This window comes from Tinamus guttatus, unplaced genomic scaffold (assembly GCF_059628265.1).
Source record: "Tinamus guttatus ecotype Peru unplaced genomic scaffold, ASM5962826v1 Tinamus_guttatus_pri_ptg000330l, whole genome shotgun sequence".
Classification (NCBI taxonomy): Eukaryota; Metazoa; Chordata; class Aves; order Tinamiformes; family Tinamidae; genus Tinamus; species Tinamus guttatus.
Genome location: NW_028288864.1, coordinates 772,848 through 791,512, shown reverse-complemented (window position 1 = coordinate 791,512; position 18,665 = coordinate 772,848). Strand labels below are relative to the sequence as shown.

Genomic DNA, 18,665 nt, shown 5'->3' with positions numbered 1-18,665 from the left:
AAAAATAAGTTGGAACTTCAGGATTTTGTTTTCCATAACTATTCTCCTTTTAGCTGCAGCAGATCTGTTGTATGTTATCCTTTTCCTGACCTATTTCTTCCTCTATTTAGAGTGATCAACTTGCTGTGTGTATATAACTAAGCAGACCAACAAGCTCCAGCTCATCTGAATTAGGAGCTTTAATAACATTAAAGTGTCAAATTTGATTATTAAACACTGCAGAGCAGCACTTACATCTGAAACCCTGTACATGCCCTATGGTACAATATTCTATACACAAAGTTTTTATTTCCTTTTTTATGACCTGACTAATTTTAAAACAAGTAATTCAACTGAAAACAGAGGTTCATTCTAACTGAGATAATTTACTGCTGAGCAAATGCTAAAGAGAAAAGATAGAGTCTGTGTGGGAAAAAAAAAAAAAAAGATTACTTTCTAGGTAATGTACTACAGTCACTTATTAACTGGATTTGATACAGAGATAATCACATGTAAAATGCTTATAATTGACAGAAGAGACTTTCTAATTTATCTTATTAACCTCTAAGCCCAAGTCTATGTACTATGAAATATCTTCAAGGTTGCTCTGTCAATGTTGCTGCTCTGCACGCCTGTTTTAAAGGATTTGTGTGCCCTGTCTCATTATTTTTCCTGACTTTTCCGGTTTGTCCAACATCAACCATTTACTACTTTACATTTGCTATTTCTTTTATATTTCTTAAGGCACATATAACAGACAATAATCTGAAAAATGTCAAAGGCTCAAGATCATCTTGGGCCTGCTCCTTAGAAATATCCCATGTCACTGGGAGGTAGTAAGATGTAGAATCTTCTTTTTTCAAAATCTGGCCAAAAAATATACAGTGATATTTCTCGGATGTGTTTTACACACCAACTGGTTTAGAAATAATATATATAAGTTTTAAAAAATTGAAAGATATTTTGAACATATATTTGCACTTCTTGAGACATAGATAGGTATATTTTGTCAGTTCTGAGAAATTATTTTTCATTTCACATATTTTATCCTGAACTTCCACAATGGCCATCTTCTCCTTGCACCAGATATAAAAGATACATGATCTGACAAAAAATACATACATATGTACTTACATTAAATATATATATACACACACACACACACACACATATATATAATTTTAAGAATTGTTGTTGCTTTTTGTGACTAACCTGTAGACTGAAAGACTCCTGGGTTACAAAGACAGTAACGTGAAGCAAAAGCTTCCATCATACGATCAATTTTTTGAGCCTCCCCTGGGAGCCTGAAGCTCCACAGAAACTGCCTAGAGAAGGGAAGAGCAATTGTTAGACACATTCCAATACTTACATGTTAAGTATATGTTGCTAATAATCATAATCAACAACGTGTATATAAAATGTCTTTAAAATATGCTCTCAATCTCTCGACACACAAGTCAGGAGCTGTTATAAAGCAACATGCACAGATGGCTAGCCCAGTAACTCAGCCAGCAACACCGCGTGCTATCAGGCAAGATAATACGGTCGCTCCAATTCAGAGTCTCTCTCTTTCTTTCCACATTAGAAAACCATCTTCTGTATGCATCCCATTTTTGTCATGATAACAATACCGAGAAACAAAAAGTTAAATACTACCAGGGCTTTCTAGCTGCTAAGAGTAACATACATGTTATGCTAGAGTTTACTTACAATGTAAAAAGAAAACTTTACATCAAATATTTTGGGTGGGGGATAGAAGCAAGAAAGACAAAAGCAATTATCATTATTTGAAATCCTTAAACATAAAAAAGTGCTTTGACAGAAGCCCTGCCTGTCTAGTATGCGTTCATCCTACACTAACTGTGCCCAGATCTTAAAAAGACCCATGATGTAACTTCAGTAATTTTCTAATATATGGAGATCTATGCTCCTGTTTAGCAACATGAACTGAAAAACAAGTTTCTGCTGTTCTAGGCTACTATTTCTGCATATAAGTACATTGGAATGCATACAGGGCAAACCTCTCAACAGATCTGCTTTCTGGCACACTGTGGAGCTAAAAAGCTAGAATGCTAGAATAAGCTAGAATCACTTATTCTTTTCTTTTCTTTTTTTTAGCAAGAGATTTATCTAAATTAAAATAGAACCAAAAACAGCAATGTTACATGCTCTGCCATGCAAAATAAGATCCCCATTTGCCTGCAGACAGACTGCCAATAAAATAACCATCTATTCCTGTCCTCATGAGCTTTCATTTTAGAAGACTATCAAATTGTCACAGGCTTTTTTTTGGTCTCTTTTACTTGCCTTGTGTGAGGTTCCAATCCAGAACAGGAATTTGGGAAGCTACCAAAATACAAACATTTAACAGTAGCGGCTGCTAAGGAAGAATAAAGTCAAACCTAACATTAAAGTGGGTAAAGGAGGTAGGAAGACGAGGCATCCCAGGCAAGCCTGAGGCACCAGAGGAAGAGGCTGTCCCAGCTCCAGCCTCAGGCAGTGCAAATTATCACCACCACGTAGCTCCACCATAGCAAAGCAGCTGGGTTCCATGCCTCAAGGCATGATGCTGGAGACACAGGTCGCACAACCACTTTATATAGCTGAAGTCAGGAGAGAGATGCTTGTGGCAATGACAGTGGCAGAAGTCTCTAATCCTACTGAATGTGTAGGATTTGTCGTGATTTCTTCTACCAGGAGGAAAAGTCAAGGTCACCATACACTGCCAACCCAGAAAGTTCAAGTAAACTGTTCACTTAGCTAGAATAGAGGTATACTAAGATACCAAACCTCCTGGGTGAAAAGAGGGAAATTATGAGGAAAGCAGAAGGAGATTACTGGTTCCAAAATTTACCTTTTTGCAACCGAACATAGTCACTGACCACAGTGAGGACTTTCTATCAGAAGGAACAAGTTGAGGTGGGAAGAAAGGAGAAAGGAGAGAGCAACAAACAAAATCATTTGATTGTCTCAGGGTTTTGTTTGTTTTTAACCTATCTCGACCTTAAGCTATAAGATAGATCTTCAAATATTTGGCAGGCACGCTGAAGTACCATGGCACTTTTAATTATCTGTATTTGTCTGAAAGAATTGATTTTCACCATCAAAGGCAGCATACATTGGAAAAGGTTAAACAGTTTTCTCTGATAACTTGCACAGTAAAGCATATAACCATGCTGAGCTATAGGTCAGCTTTATGATGAGTAAGTCAGCATAGTGACTCACATAAACGTGCAATATGATAAGGGCAGCTCAGGTCAAAAAAAGGAAAGACTTTACCCACCTTAAAGCTTGTACAAGATTGAGATCAGCGAACTCATGGAGTTCAACAAAAGCCTGAAGAACTTTAATATTAAATTCGTCTCTACAAAAGACAGAAATTCAAACAGACATGGGTTTGTTATCGACATTTCCCCCTCTCCCTGAGAACAAACAAATACTCAATATAATGATCAAATCATCAGAAATTTTTTATACATTTGAGGCTTTTTATTTTTTTGGTGCAGACATTGCTAATGTTGTACCCACTTTTGCAATGGCCACAATGAAAGCTCACTAACATCTGAGTACATCTTGCCTGGGACCTCATCTCACCCATCTTTTAAATTACTATATAAAGCATGAGTCGAAGTATGCTTGGTCTGACACAAAGGTGTTTAAATGCAAAACCAATATTTAAATATTAATGAACCCAAAGAGATCTGGATGCAGACAGAATTTAGTCTGCACCACCAATGAGCTTGTCTGCCATAAGCATAAAAGGTTTAGAATCCTTAGGGTGTGCTTTAAACACATCACCAAAACAGAATGCTGCTTATCAGCCTCCGCCCAGAACTAGGCAGCTGTGCATCCACCATAATTATCTCCTGCACTACTGACTAACTGCCTGTAGCCAACCCGTAATATCCACAGGTAAATATTTTAAACCCAACCATTCATTCATCAGGATGACCCCCACGCTGTTTACAAAAAAAACCTACATGAGCTACAAGTGAAGAGCAACTTGCATCGAATTCAGTAATGCACAGTTTAGTTCTGTGACTATTTTTCAATGCAGTGAAATAACTCACCGTAACCATATAACGAAACACAGTACCCAATAGGGGTACTTTGTTACTACAAACCAAATATTGATCTTGCTCACTTGCACAAAACTGCAGTAATTCAGAACAAATGTTAGACTTTTATTTATATATACATATATTCAATGTTTTTATGCAGACTGGATTAATAGTGGTACTTGGGTACTTACGCTGGGCACAGCTCCAAAGACTGCAGCCCAAATACCACAAAAGGTCTGGAAAGTCACCTATTTTTAAGTGAAGAATTACCCACATCTGAAGAACTCTCTAATCTTTTAAAAGGTGTAATTCATGTTTTATTTACTGCACTTTTTTAGGTATTCTCTTGTTTCATTTTGCTATTCGGTTTTTACAGTTTACAGTGTGCTGCAATACTACATATTAATATAATCTAAGAATTTAAAATATATCCATGCACATTACTGAAAAACAAATTGCACTGTTTCAGCTGCATCCCCCTTTAATATTTCATGCTATTATAGTAGGCAAGACAAACTATTTGCTTTAATATTGCATCACTTGTAGAAATGGAATAAAAGCAAAAAGAAGTGACTGGATACATTGAAAATAAGATTATATTAAGGCAAAACAAAATTTTTTAATTAAAAAAAAAATAATTCCTTTTTTTTTTTTTTAAAAAAAAAAAGAGTGCTTTACTTAAGTGCTTTACTTTTTTCTTTTACTTGAAGTGCTCCTGAAAATGGATATGCTGTCCTGTGGCAGAAGAGTAGAATTATGTTCATTTTCTCACTTTTCTCAAGATTTTATTACCCACTTGATAAATTTATAGGAAATTCCCAGATTGAATTTGCTGTTCAGTGCCAGTCTCTTTATTTGCCTATAACTATATCTTGAGGGAAAAAAAAAAAAAAGACAGGAAGACACCACTGAATTCCATCTTAATCAGCCTACCTAATTAACACTACCAAAGGTTGCTCTGTATTTTCAGCTTACTTTTGAACAGATAAAAGGGAGATACTCAACAGTTTCGCTGTCAGAACATGAACAAGGAGCACTGCTGCTGTCCAGCTTGGAATGCAGAAAAACTTGCAACAAATTTTTGAATTTTAAATGTGAACCTATAAATAGTGACATGACTATTCATGATAACTCCAGCGGGACTGGATGTATGATAAGAGCTCTTTCTGCATGAATAAAGGGGTTTGAGGGCTAGGGCTAGAAAAACTGGAATTATTTCAGAACACAATGCTCGGATATAATGTCACTCTCTTAAAAATGAGCAGAGATAGCTTCATAAAAGCTCTGTTACAGCTGTATATTAACATGCATAACTATGAAACTATCTGCAATAATTGTACAGTACTTTGGGCCAAACATTGAAGAGAAATTTCATAATGCTTCCTACAAAAATTGCTCAAATGTCCAAATATAGGTTAGAGGAACTTTACAGGGAAAATATATTTTCAAAAGATACCTATTACAGTGAAAACTTTCACTGAATCTATCAATTTATGGAGGGAATTGCTGTGCACCAGTTAAGCCCTTGATACTCTACGCAGATTCTGGATGCCTCTAAAGGGAGCTACGAGAACATATCACTACAGGCGTGGATGCTTAAATGAGTCAACTTTTAAACCTCCACAACTGGCAACCAAACCTCAGTGTGTGCAAGCACATACACACACATACTCCAGCTTACTCCTGCCCCTTTCTGCAGCAGTTTTCAAGCTCAGTTCCTGGAGCAGCACCTCCATGGAAGCAAACTTGCATGTTTATTGCACTGCAGTTGCTAAAGCTATGGTGCTGCTGCCCTGTGAGATGCCTGTTTACTGCCCAGGAATGTTATAAGAAACATGTGTGCAGGGGAGAAGTCAGCACTACAACCTGCTTACAATGCCTGCACAATAACTAATATATTTATTCCTTCATTATTAGCAATAATATTTTTTACTTACCTTTCACCGAGATAATCGCCAATTACCGTTTTATTCAATCCTTCTCCTTTATACAGGAATTGCGCTATGTCTTCTGCCGTGTTTTGCAGGAGGTCATTTTCTATCAGAAATTGTATTCCCTAGAAGGGCAATTACAGAGAAAAAGGAATGTTATGTTTTCTTACACAAACATTTTTGTAAATATTGCTTTTGACATTTGGATAAATATAATAAAGACATACATTTCACATATTGTGAACTAGATTAGTCTATAGATTATAGTAGTAAACAGAAGAATTTTCAGTTACATAAACGACAGTCACTATTAATTTATAGATTAGAAAAGAATGCGTTTTTAAGACTAGATGTACTACCTTGCAATTAAAATTTCTCAACTATAGAAAAAAGAAATATTATTTTAATTGAATATGATTTTGCATTACTCTTTAGAGTTAATTTGCAAGTTAGTCTGTTCACCCAATTGCACAAATGTGTGCCGAGCAGTAATCTACAAAATCTCATAATGAAGAGGTATACAGGAATAACTTCATTACCTCCATGACACAAAATAAAGCATCTGTTGTAATTAGCAATCAGCAACCCAATACATCAAGCCCCTACTTGCATAGGAGTTGTGGCTAAAGATACCGAAACCAGTTTGAAGAGATGATGGTAACTGCTGACTCTGTGATTGCCACTGATTTCTGGCTGTGCTTGAACTCAGCTGTTAAAGAAAAAGGACTCTTCCCTGAAACCAGCCGAGTTTTTTCCATAGAGCTCCTGCCGAAGCAAGGAGGAAAGGCAGAGGGTGCTTCATGGAGACCCTGCAATCCTGCCCTGCCATGAATTACTGACCCTGCAACTTGCACTGCCTAGGGATGTCCAGAGAATTTGTGCACTAACGAAGGAGGTTAAAAGTTTTATTAAGATTTGAAAAGGATGGAAAGGATGGTATTCTAACGTCATAATGGCATCGGCAGGTCATGAACAGATGTCTGTCTTTTCTTCCGCCTCATGTCCCAGCAATAATGTCAATATTCCTGCTGATTCCACTAGTGTCAGCCCATGCTAAGCAAAAAAAGCAGAAAAGGCAGATAGAGGCAAACTCAACGTCTTAGATTCAGAATATGCACAGAAAAGCTTAATGAAATATTCTAAAACTTTCCTATTAGAGCATTTGATAATTTTAAGAATAATAATGCTTTCACTTTCTGCAAATGACATATGTCTATTTTTCATTTCATTCCAACTTTGAAAGCTTGCATTATTTTTGGACAAAGCAAATATGAGGTCCCACAGTAACTCTCAAAAATACAATTATGCTTCTGATGGGTTTATTCTTTTTTGCCATTGATGCTGGTTTGTTTTTATAATTACCACCTGTCTGACAAAAAAAAAAAAAAAAGAAAAAAAAAAAAAGAGTAATTTTTCTGACCTATTTTGGAAACAAAAACAAGTTGTGATGTTACCAGGCTTGAAGTGTTAAAAAGCTATAAGGACACATGCAGGTTCCTGAAAAAGATTATGGAAATGACTAAAATGACTAGAATCAAGGAAAACAAATTTCTTTGCACAGAAGCAGACATTTTAACATGCAACTTTTTTTTTTTTTTTTTTTAAACCTTCTCCTTGGAGCATTAAGGAACCACAAGGCAAATAGACAGGAAAAGGAAATTTGTCTGGCACAACTGTACTGTCTGGAATAAACAGTAAAATAGGCTAGCCAAAACCCCTCTACTCCTACACTATCTTCTGAATCCCTGTAACTTTTTTTCCTGTAGTCTGATATTAGATGGGAGATTTCTGTGTTAGTTTGACATCCTACACAAAATACAGGCTTACAGCAATATTTAATATTCATTTAAAATACTGCATAGATTTTCTGAGAGTCAGTACAGTGAAATCTGCTTTGAATTTCATAGTTTTTACAGTAACTTAATTACAAATTCTACTGCTGCTTAAATCCTGCCTTTAGACAGGATTCATTTCCAGACAGTACTGACTTCCAGTGCTGTGAATTTCAACCACGACTTCATGTTCCCGGCACAGGGATCCTTGGAGCATTTACAGACTTTGTCATTACAGCCTTTTCCACACTAGCTATCCAAATACACACAATGAGTTACACGATAGTACATCACATAACTACATTAAACACTTAAACACTAGTATTTTGAACAAGGGTGGTGGTGGGTTTTCGGGGTTTTTTTTTTTTGTATGTTTTAGTTAGGGGAGAAGAAGAATAATTGCTCTATATCAGACACTGGAAAATTTAAATGTCTTGCTCTAATTGCTCTAATCAATTTTATTTCAGTTAGCTCATGTTCTCCTATAACAGCTAGTTAGATTTTATTATTATTATTTGCTTTTAAAGGAGAGAATTCGGGGAATTCAACACCTGTATGGTTATCCCACATCTGACTATGGAGAACGTCTTCTCCCCCACTTAGGAATGAAAAATGTCCCTTCAACAATGACCCCAAGTAACTTGTCTTAAACAATATTAAAAGGACACACATTTTAGCTGCCTGTAATGCAAAGTAGCAGCTGCTACCAAAGAGATGAGGCAGCTTTAGAGCAGCCAGCTATTGCAGGCCACCACTGTTTCCCAGACATTATTAAGGAATTACTACTGTAAGTCAATTTACCACATGTAAATTATGTTACAGTAGCAATGTGGCCACAGCACCTATTTATAGAAATAATTTTGCCCACCAATAAAAAACAGCTCACATTGCAATGTAAGTATTTGACATTATTCTCCTATTCTACCACAAACTTCTACAAGGCAAAGAAGCTGAAGGAAATAACATAGTATGAGGTTATTTGAAGATATTCTGCTCTCAACAGAACCAAAGCCAGAGAGTCATCAAAACAGGGAAGAGAAATGGAAGATATGGTCAGTGGCTTAAAGAGTTCTATATCATAAAACCCTTAGGTGTTTAAGCTCAGTTGAAAATAACCCCCAAGAAAACAGTCAACATTACTGTATTTGGAACATTATAGAAACGGCACCAAACCACAACTGAATTCAATATGACTGGAAAGAAAAGACATCAAGAATAAACACACAAAAAATAAAGTTTTACTGAAGACTTTAAATAACACTTTCAAAATTTGTTAAAGATTCAAAATGGAGTCTTAATGAAGACAGCAACAAAAATAGGGGGTGTACAATATGTATGGCCTAACCATAGGCCTTCAAAACATTCTTATAATTATATTTTGTTAATCAACATAGAACACCTCTATCAGGTGCAAATAATCTTTCTGCAAGCTTGCTCAATACCTGGCATATTTGATTGTCGATATATATCTTCTATTACCAAAATCCTCGAGTGAAAAAAGCATACATGACTGACAAAGAACTAAATGATTACACCTATTTTAAACGCCTCTTAGTGTGTTAAGGATAGACCAACAAGGCCTACAAATGTAATTCTACCAAAAATGTTTTCTTAAGAAAAACGGGAGGCATTTGTCACAAATAACATTAGTCACAGGAACCTGAGTCCTAGCACATATGAAAGATACTTCACCTTCTTAGGATCCATGTTGAATTTCTTCCTTCCCATAGCTATTTGCTTATTTCTTTGTGTGGCTTTGCTACATATGAAGAAAAAGAAGGAAGAAACAAAAAGATTATCAGTTGTTCTTATACAACACAATTTTTGGATTAACCTCTTAATTTGTGCTTTGGCTAATTTTTTAATTTCTGTTATGAAACAGAGACATTTAGTTCTTACAAGGGGAAAAATATCACAATTGTAAATCATTTTAAGCGATTGCAGCTTTAGACAGCTGTATCATTATTAACAGAACAAACTATCACATTCTATCCAACATGTCATTTTCCAATGTATCAAAGGAAAGACACAGCTAAATTGGGTAAAACATTACAACAGACTGCAAAAGGGTGATCAAATGTTTGTATAATTTATTAAAGCTATTTTTATTTAGTGTTCCTGAAAGACCTGCTTTAACATCTTACTGAAGCATATCCATATTGTTAGCATTACTTACCTTTCTTCTACGCTAGTCAGGTTATCAATTTCTGTCATAACCTCAGCAATCTCAAATTTTAATCTCTGCAAAAGACGGAAGTAAAGTAAGTCAATTGATACTAAAGCACCTTTTGAAATCAGCTACCATATATGCATATGATCAATTAGTTTTGGGGCTTTTAAAGTATTTATTGGTCATCTGAAGAAAAGCAGTGAACCTTATATCTTCCTTAGACTTTTAGCTTATAGATTTTACCACAACTGAATCACTGTTAAATACATGTTAATTCCCAGTGTGTGCCTAGTTTGGAACATCAAGACCAACAATCAACTTCTGGGAAAAAAGATCTGTTCTGAATGTAGATTTTATTATTCCATTGCTTGCCTTCAATGTCAGATTCCTTCACGAATTTCATTATAAGATTTTTTTTTTAACTATACATCTTAATTATTACACAAATGAAGAATGTGTGCATACGCACATGCTGTATTACATATATCCTAGTGATAATTAGTAAGATTTAGATTAAGCCATTTAGATGCTTAGAAAACATTACTTGTAGTTCATAACTAGATAGATAGAAATGTTTTCATGTACTGTAACTTCATCTACTGAATTCGGCTCCTAGGATCTTTATAGATAAATCAATTACCTCAATATCATCAATCAGTTCTTTTTTTCTGCGACGAATGTTTAAAAGTTCTTCTCTTTCTTCTATGGAGAGGTCATCTGGCACTGAAATATAACAAAATGTATAGCCTTTCAGCATTTGCAAATATACTTTATAACAGATCAGATTAAGAAAAGGAAGTTTACAGGAAACTTCATGGTATTTTCGTGGCAGAGATTATCTTCAAATGAGAAAAAAAGGAAGAGAAAAAAACAGAATATCTGACTTAGAATTTTTAAAGTAGAATTTTAGTAAGGTAGCTACACATAAGAAAATCAGATGATATAAGGGAATTTGTTGTCATAAAACGGGTCATGAGATTTGCCTTTCCAGTTAAACTGCCAAATTCATGTCTGACATCATTCCAGTTATTTCAATAACAGACCAAAATTCTTCAGGTAAATTAACTATGATTCAAAATTTAGCTATCTTCTCAGGAAAAATAACCAAGATACATAAAACTCATTACAAATATGTGCATCCTGGTGCTGATTTCAGATGCCAGCCTATTTTCAGGAGTATCCTTTTATTTGATTGCTTTGTGCAGCAGATGTCTCAAGTACAATACTACTAACATCATTAATAGCAATTACTGTTCATCAGGAGGACAAACATCTTTATTAGTTACAAATAAACAAACAGTTGGAATCAGTTAACACTGCACTTCACAAGCTTATGTTTTTGTATAATAATAAATCTGAGGTATTTAAGTCAATTTTAGCTATTTTCTTGGCTATACTAAAACAAATATGTTGGCCTGTTGAAAAAAAAAAATACTTGCTATTGAAGACACAAATGTATTTCTGTACCTGGCTCTGGCTGCAACTCACACTAGCAGCAGCCTCCTTACCCTGTTGTTTGCTTCAAGTCTGTATCTGACAAAAAAAGTTGCTCCAACAAAACCTCAGCTTTTATTCGGGAGCTACGTTTTCCCTAACAAGAAGCTTCCTAGGAGAGAGGCAACACTTGCTCACTTGCACAGCACATCAGCCACAAACATTCAACTGTTTGCAATGAATCTATAGGATAACAGTTTTAATGCTACCCTTTTTCTTGAAAATTGCCCCATAATCATAGATTAGCTTTTCCTTCATGATCTGATAAATGGAACAACCACAATAATTCAAATATTTAAGCTATTATGCACCAGCAGACACATGCAACAACCGTAGCCATTTGAAAAGGCCAAAGCTGTTTCTTTATCTCATGCACACGTGTTTAGCAGCCTCCAGCAACTGAATCAGGAGCAAAGATTTAGGTCTTAAGGGATTTTTTTTAAAAAATGTATTTGAAACATATCCTCTGTTCAAATCTTAACAATGAAATACAATGATTCTTTCTGACATCTAGTGATTAATCTCCTTTCCTAAGCATAATATAAAGTCCAAATGGCAACATAGCCTGTTAGACGCAAAGTAATGATGGCAAATGATCTAATTTAACAATTCCAGATACAAACATTATTACATTACTTTCAGCTTGGGAAATGATAGCCTTTTGTTGAAAGAATACCAGACTTCAGCACGTTTACCTGCTTTTTCCTTCATCTCATGAGCACCCCACCCATTCCCAAACATTTCTTTCATGCAAATACCAACCAATTCTTTTTGCAAAGCTTACACATATATTTGCCTACAGAAGACATCACAGCTTGGTCTCACACGCACGCCCCAAGATCTCAACCCCACAAAACTCCGGGCGTGCAGCCTCAGGAAGGTGCGGGCAGGCTGCGGGAGGCTGGGCCGCCTCAGCCACTGTAGCTGCCGCCCTCCCTTGCAACTCCCCAAATATTCACATAGCAGCAGCTTCTCTGTATTTTGGCAAGAGATTTTGAAACTTTAGCACTTATCCTTACCTAACCTGGAAGGAAAGAAGCAGCAGAAGATGCTCAACTGCAGCTTAAAAATTACTTGTGCAAAAAGGGCACCATCGGTACTACTTTTTCTTCTACTACTTTTTCTTTGCTGCTTCAGTGACATAAGACATGTTGCAGAGTCACAGCACTCAGAAGTGCCTTCCTCAACCTGACGGGCAGGTATCAGAGCAAGATCCAAAATCATTTCCTTTGGCAAGGAAACAGGTAGCATTGCAGTGCTCAGTTATTCCTCAAAAACAGAATAAACACTTCAGTATTTCCAGTTTTAGAAGTATTCATTTGATTTATTCAAAAAAAAACTTGAAAACCACTGAAAACAGAACTGAGTCATTCGATATGAAGACTTATCCTATACCCATTGAAAGCAAATGTAGCATCAAATATGACCAAGAACATAACAGCAGCACACTAAAACCTTCCTACATGGACATCCACTCTGACAAGTCTGCTTCGATTGAGCAACTTGTTTGATACTTCAGTAGCTAGAACACTTAAGCTTTTTATAACCTTACGTCCATACAGCCCTTCATAGCGAAGTGCTCCTAGAGGGCACATTGCACTACTGTTCCGTAAGACAAGTTTTCTAGCTTCCCTCTCTGAGTCACTTCCAAGTCTTTTGTGGTTCACCAGCTCTCAAAATGAAGTAGACAGGATGGGAGGAGTTAGCATGAGCATTTAAATAATAAAAAAGAACAAAGATCATCTGGATGGAAAAGTATTTTGGGACAGTGAACAAGCTGTTGCTGCGCCAGGCTTTCCTAATGTCTTCTAGTCTTTAAATAAAAACAATGTTTTATTTCTAACGTGACTCATTCATGCGACAAAGCTTTTAGCTTACAGGGAAGCCATTTCAGTTACCACTAAATAGGAAGTCAATTTAGTTACTGATCTTTTTATTAAAAGAGGAACAAAGTTATTGAAAGTACAAATTATATTCTTGCCTAAGCAGTAAAACAAAAGAACAACAGCGTAAATGTATCTACTGCTCAAAGTTACAGAAATTGGAATGGACATTCCCAATCTATCTATCTTCAAGTACCGTGAGTTATCTAAACACATTTGAATTCATTTCTTCTAAGCAACCATTTACTGGAATATGTACTTTAATATAGTTGGGGTTTTTTGTTGTTTTGTTTGGTTTTGCTTTTTTACAGTAAATGGGTTACCAAAAAATAGAAAACAAACAAAAAAGCACTTTCCCAGAGTAACGACCATTTTGTCCTGCATTTGCAATGTCACTTTCTTAAGTAAATTTGCCACCACTGACAAGTACAGTAGTCAAACAAGAACATTAACCAAACCCCCTTAAAGTTCATGAACACACATCAAGAACCCATTTCTCTTTCTAAGTTCTACTAAAAAGCACTGAAATCAATGGGCTTCTTAGGTGCTCACATTTAAGGTATATCAAAATATTAAAAAGGATGGGGGAACAAATTCAACTGCAAAAATGCAATGCTTTATATTCCCATTTTCTGATAATTCCTTCACATTATCACGTTAAACAGCTTATTTGCCTTTCAGTTTGCCTTCACTGGGCCAGACTTAGCACAATCTTCCTCCACCACTTCAACCTATCCCAGAGTTAAGCCTCTCAAGATGACAGTAAAACAATTCATAAGGAGCAGAAACTATCTCACGATATCTAACAGCAGATAAAACATTAATTCACCAACCTCATTCATGAAGCAACACGACGCTTATTAACTCAACTAATGTAAAGATAAACATTTTCCTTACGCGATATCAGCCTCGAGTTGGTATTATAAGGGCGATTAGGATGGAATTTAATTTAGCTGCCACTGAAACATCTTACATGTGTGACGATACTTACACAATGCAAAGTTTAAAAGAAAACAAAGTTGCTCTTGCCGACATACAGCATTGGCATGTATCAGATGTTTCAAGTCTTTAAAAATAATATACATTCATCTCTGAGAACTAATCTGATCATCTCAGGACATTTGTCTCAACGGATATTCTCAGGCCAGTCTCTTCTCCTTTCCCCCTACACACTCCCTTTTTTTAACCTTAACCATAGGAATAGTTTCCAGATCTTAGACAAGACATATAAACAAAGCTGTAACCACTTGTGGCTATTAGAAATTCCACAGAAGTTTTTGTAGGAGGACAACAACTTCAGTAGATTTATTTCACTGTGTGAAAACAAAATACATCTGCATAAAATACATCTTGCAAAACTAGTAAGATTTGGTTGCTTTCTTAACCACCTACTCTGTGATATTTAGATACTGCTGAACATGTTCTGGCACCACAGCAATCACATTTCAATTAAGACAGAAAACAATTAAATAATTCTATCCACAATATCCTTTCAAATACAAAATTACAAGGTTAGGACTGAGTCCATGGCTTACAAAGTTATTTTGAGACTTTTCAGTCATGAGGGATACTGTATGACCAGGCAGCACATCAGTGGCAAAACCCACAGGAGAACCTCAGACTCTCACTGAACCCCCACTCCCCCCCCTTTTTTTTTTTTAAACTATGGAACAACTCACCATTACCAGATGTTGTTGATACACTGTAAAATCTCTTTTTTGTCTAGAGTGGAAAAAATACCTGTCGTTTTGGTCTTCCAATAATGTTTAAGATAAAAAAAAAAAAAAAAGCCTATGTTAATATTAATTCCCCCACTAAACAAAGACATATTTAATTATACCAGTGATTCACATGCAACAAATTTTAATTGAAAGAACAAAAGTGGGAAGAAGTTAATGTATTTTTTTTATCCACAAAAGAAACAGAAGGGTAACGGTACTGCCAAATGTGAAAATCATTTCTTGTAAAATGAGTTCAGAGAGGCAAGAGTAAATGATTATTTCTGACTGAGGGGAAAAAAATAGAATTTTTTAAGGCAGAAATTAAAATGGGATAGTAGAGGTACTACAGACCTGGTCTCATTAAGACCCTCTTAAAAAAAAGCTCACAGTGAAAACCATTAAATAATGCGTTAGGATTAAGGCATAGTATTTATAACTGGATAAAGAGGATTTCTTTTTGGCCTGTTCAAATGCAGCAGAGGAAGTAAGCAAAAAAATAAAATAAAATAAAATAAAATAAAATAAAATAAAATAAAATAAAATAAAACAAAACAAAAAAGATCTAAAAGCAAAGCCTTTTAAAACACAATTTACTGACTTCAGACATAAGGTGAGCCTGCCCCAGAAATGAAACTTTCAATCCCTGTGATGAAATGCATGCATTTAACAGATGTGGCATGCTAGCCATAAATGTGCTTATGGCTATAAAGCATAATCCATAATAAATGCATTCCTTGACCTTTGTGAAACAGGACTCTGCAGTGAAACTACAGCTTTAGCTTTATACATCTTTACAAACTGGGTAAGTAGATGATATGAACAGCAAAAGCTGTGAGGAAGTAGAAGAGCAGGAGGGCTTGTCACAGGTCTCGCACCTGAATTACTGTCCCTTGCTATCTACTAGCTGCTCTTCTTAACTGCACTAAAACACAAGTAGGCACAACTGTAGATTAGATATTAGATCTCCACCTTGCTATATAGATATATTCTTAGACACAATTAAGAGACATGTATCTTACTTTTTAGTTCCTAATTATGCCACTGACTCAGCTACCTGCTATTTGAAAACTGTTGTGTTTAAGTTGTTATTTCATTTTACCACGCTCTCTTACTTTTATTAAGAGGCAGCAGCAAAGACAGTAATTACCTTATCTCCTTTGCATCTTCTATTTAACAATGCATCTTATTTCATTCTTTAGATGGGTTTCCATTAGGAAACCAAGCGCCCTGCAAAAACACAGCAAGAAGAACTACCTCCAAGTGAATAAGGAGCACTGGGAAGAAAGAAGAAAAACAGCAACCAGCTTTGAGCAACCTTTTGACAGCAAGGTGCCTGGCAAACCACGCTCATACCTGCTCCCTTTATGCCCCTGCATCACATTGCTCTTGCTGCTCCTGGACACGCGATCCCGCCTGGATCCCTCTTCCCCAAGTTTGTTGCCTGCCAGTTTAGCAGCCAACGTGTTTCATGGAGGGATAGCAGAAAGGCCCAAGCCAAAGCACCCGGCACGGCAGGGAGCCCTGGCCAGCGGGAACCCGCTCAGCGTTAGCTCAGACCTAGAAGGGTATATTCTCTAAATCCTAAAAGTAGTTCAACCTGATATTAAAAATAGATAAGCATGGAATTCCTTTTAGGAGCATTTTTCTTTTGAAGTCACTCTACTCTTGCTTCAAGATCAGAAGATGCTTCTAGGCCAACTTTCCTTTTTAATATATGCAAATACAAATTACTGAATATGAAAAGAAAACTGAGTTATCTCAACATTCAAAGTCTCTTACCCAAATAAATTAATACTGGCATTAATAATATAAAGCATTAAAATATGCATGGACATGAATTTTTAAGAAGAGCAGAAAAATTTTACACTACGTAACGTGAAAACTATAAAGGGGAAGCTGGTTACGATGCAGCAGCTATGCATTTCACACAAGAGTTGTAAAGTTATTAGCACAGATACAAGAAATACTACATACCTTTATTGGCATCCATTAGCAAATTCTACAGTTTAAGAAATCTTGTGAATCACCATTCTGATTACAGTGTGATAGATGTGTACTGTTACTTATACTATCATTTTAACACTATATTGCTCTTTTAAAAGAGCAAATAGTAATATCAGAGTAATGTGGGACAAATGTAATCCCTTGAAGAACATGCCCTAAAAGCAAAAATGTAAATTGTCTTGCTGTTTTAGGCACAGTGATACATTCATATTATCTTAAAATCTTCTTGTTCATCTTTCAGCTTTTAAACCAAATGACATTTTATTATCATTTTCCCCAAAACAAACAATGGGGAGGAATGAAAAAATACTAGCAATATCGGAACCAGCTTGAAGATGTAACATCACCGGTATAAATACAGCAAACATCAGCATGCCAAAAAATAGAGGCCTCAAGCACTTCCTTTACACTGCATCGGATCAGCAAAATGCTGTCAAACAGAATTAAATGATTCTCTCCCCTCCACACACTCCCCCCAGTACATATGATTCATGGTAGAAGCTCAGAGATAAAAAAAGTCTAGAAGGAGAACTCAGTAATATTTTCCTCCCTATGGGAGATTTGTATGTGCAAGACAGGGGAAACAACTAGGTTAATGTTACGGCTGAAATCAAGCACATTTTCTCTAACACTTCCACTTGAAAGCCTTTGTTTTCAGCATATTACAGTACAATGGATTAGCACAAAACCTAGCCTTTGTAGAGTAAATGATGGAGATAATTCCAAAATTCTTTTGAGGACTTTCATAGCAAGATTCAGGTCACAACAAATTCTGTCATTTTGTCTCATATCTTAGCACTTTAGAGTGAGAGAATGCTGAAGTAATAATACCAGGAGAAGCCATGGAAAAGAGCTGATAGCAAATTACATATTAACTTGCAGTGCAGAATAACAGCCACTTAAAAAGAAGTCCTGGGAAGGAGATCAGGCTTCCCCTTCAACATTATCTAGGGGGTGAAAGCAGCAGATCACCATGCCAAGTATGCACAGCATACTTAAGTGACACATGATAGATATCACATATTTCATTGAAACACATCACTCATTACAGTGCAAGGAAAGGGCAGTGAAAGACCAGTGGATAAAAACTTGGCTAACACAGCAAGAGAAAATTCTGAAAATAGACTGAATGGCTTTCCAACAGTAAGCTCTTTTAAACTGTAAAATAGGAATGCAATGTACCTTTTGTCTTGGGGCATTTAGCGTTTTTGCCTAATAAATCAGTGTATTTTATTGCAGCATGCATCACTATGCAGAATTCTACAAAGAAGGGGTAGGGACTGGATGATCTACTGAGCCTCTTCCCATGGCTAATTTCTATGATGACTCCATCCACTTCTGGCTGAGGTAAGCAGGCAATGCTGATGGTAAGCAAAAAACTGAAAACAACTTAGCTAAAACTGACTGCAAGAATGTAAGTCTGGTTAGCGAGGCTTAGCAGTTTCCAGTATGTCTTTTGCAGACAGGTATTACACTACATAAGAAAACATTATTTAGGTCAATCTAGATCAGAAACCTAGCAAAGAATACCTGGCTTTGTGAGATGTACTGTATTGCTATTTCATGCTAAACAGGAAATTGTTAATAACT

The 18,665-nt window shown here is 36.0% G+C and overlaps 1 protein-coding gene across 3 annotated transcripts in view; it reads right to left on the bottom strand.

The window, feature by feature from the left end:
- The window catches only part of CYTH3 (cytohesin 3), a 48,905-nt gene that overhangs the window by 9,194 nt on the left and 21,046 nt on the right, over positions 1 to 18,665 (bottom strand). For 2 of the 3 annotated variants that reach the window (XM_088529426.1, XM_088529427.1), the window contains exons 2-7: positions 10,614 to 10,696; positions 9,980 to 10,044; positions 9,496 to 9,562; positions 5,978 to 6,096; positions 3,263 to 3,343; positions 1,192 to 1,304 (exon numbers count right to left, since the gene is read on the bottom strand). In XM_088529426.1, the coding sequence (XP_088385552.1) occupies positions 1,192 to 1,304; positions 3,263 to 3,343; positions 5,978 to 6,096; positions 9,496 to 9,562; positions 9,980 to 10,044; positions 10,614 to 10,696 (528 nt within the window). Of the gene's footprint in view, positions 1 to 1,191; positions 1,305 to 3,262; positions 3,344 to 5,977; positions 6,097 to 9,495; positions 9,563 to 9,979; positions 10,045 to 10,613; positions 10,731 to 18,665 lie in introns of those variants that run through there. The other variant, XM_010223222.2, reaches the window with a different exon arrangement.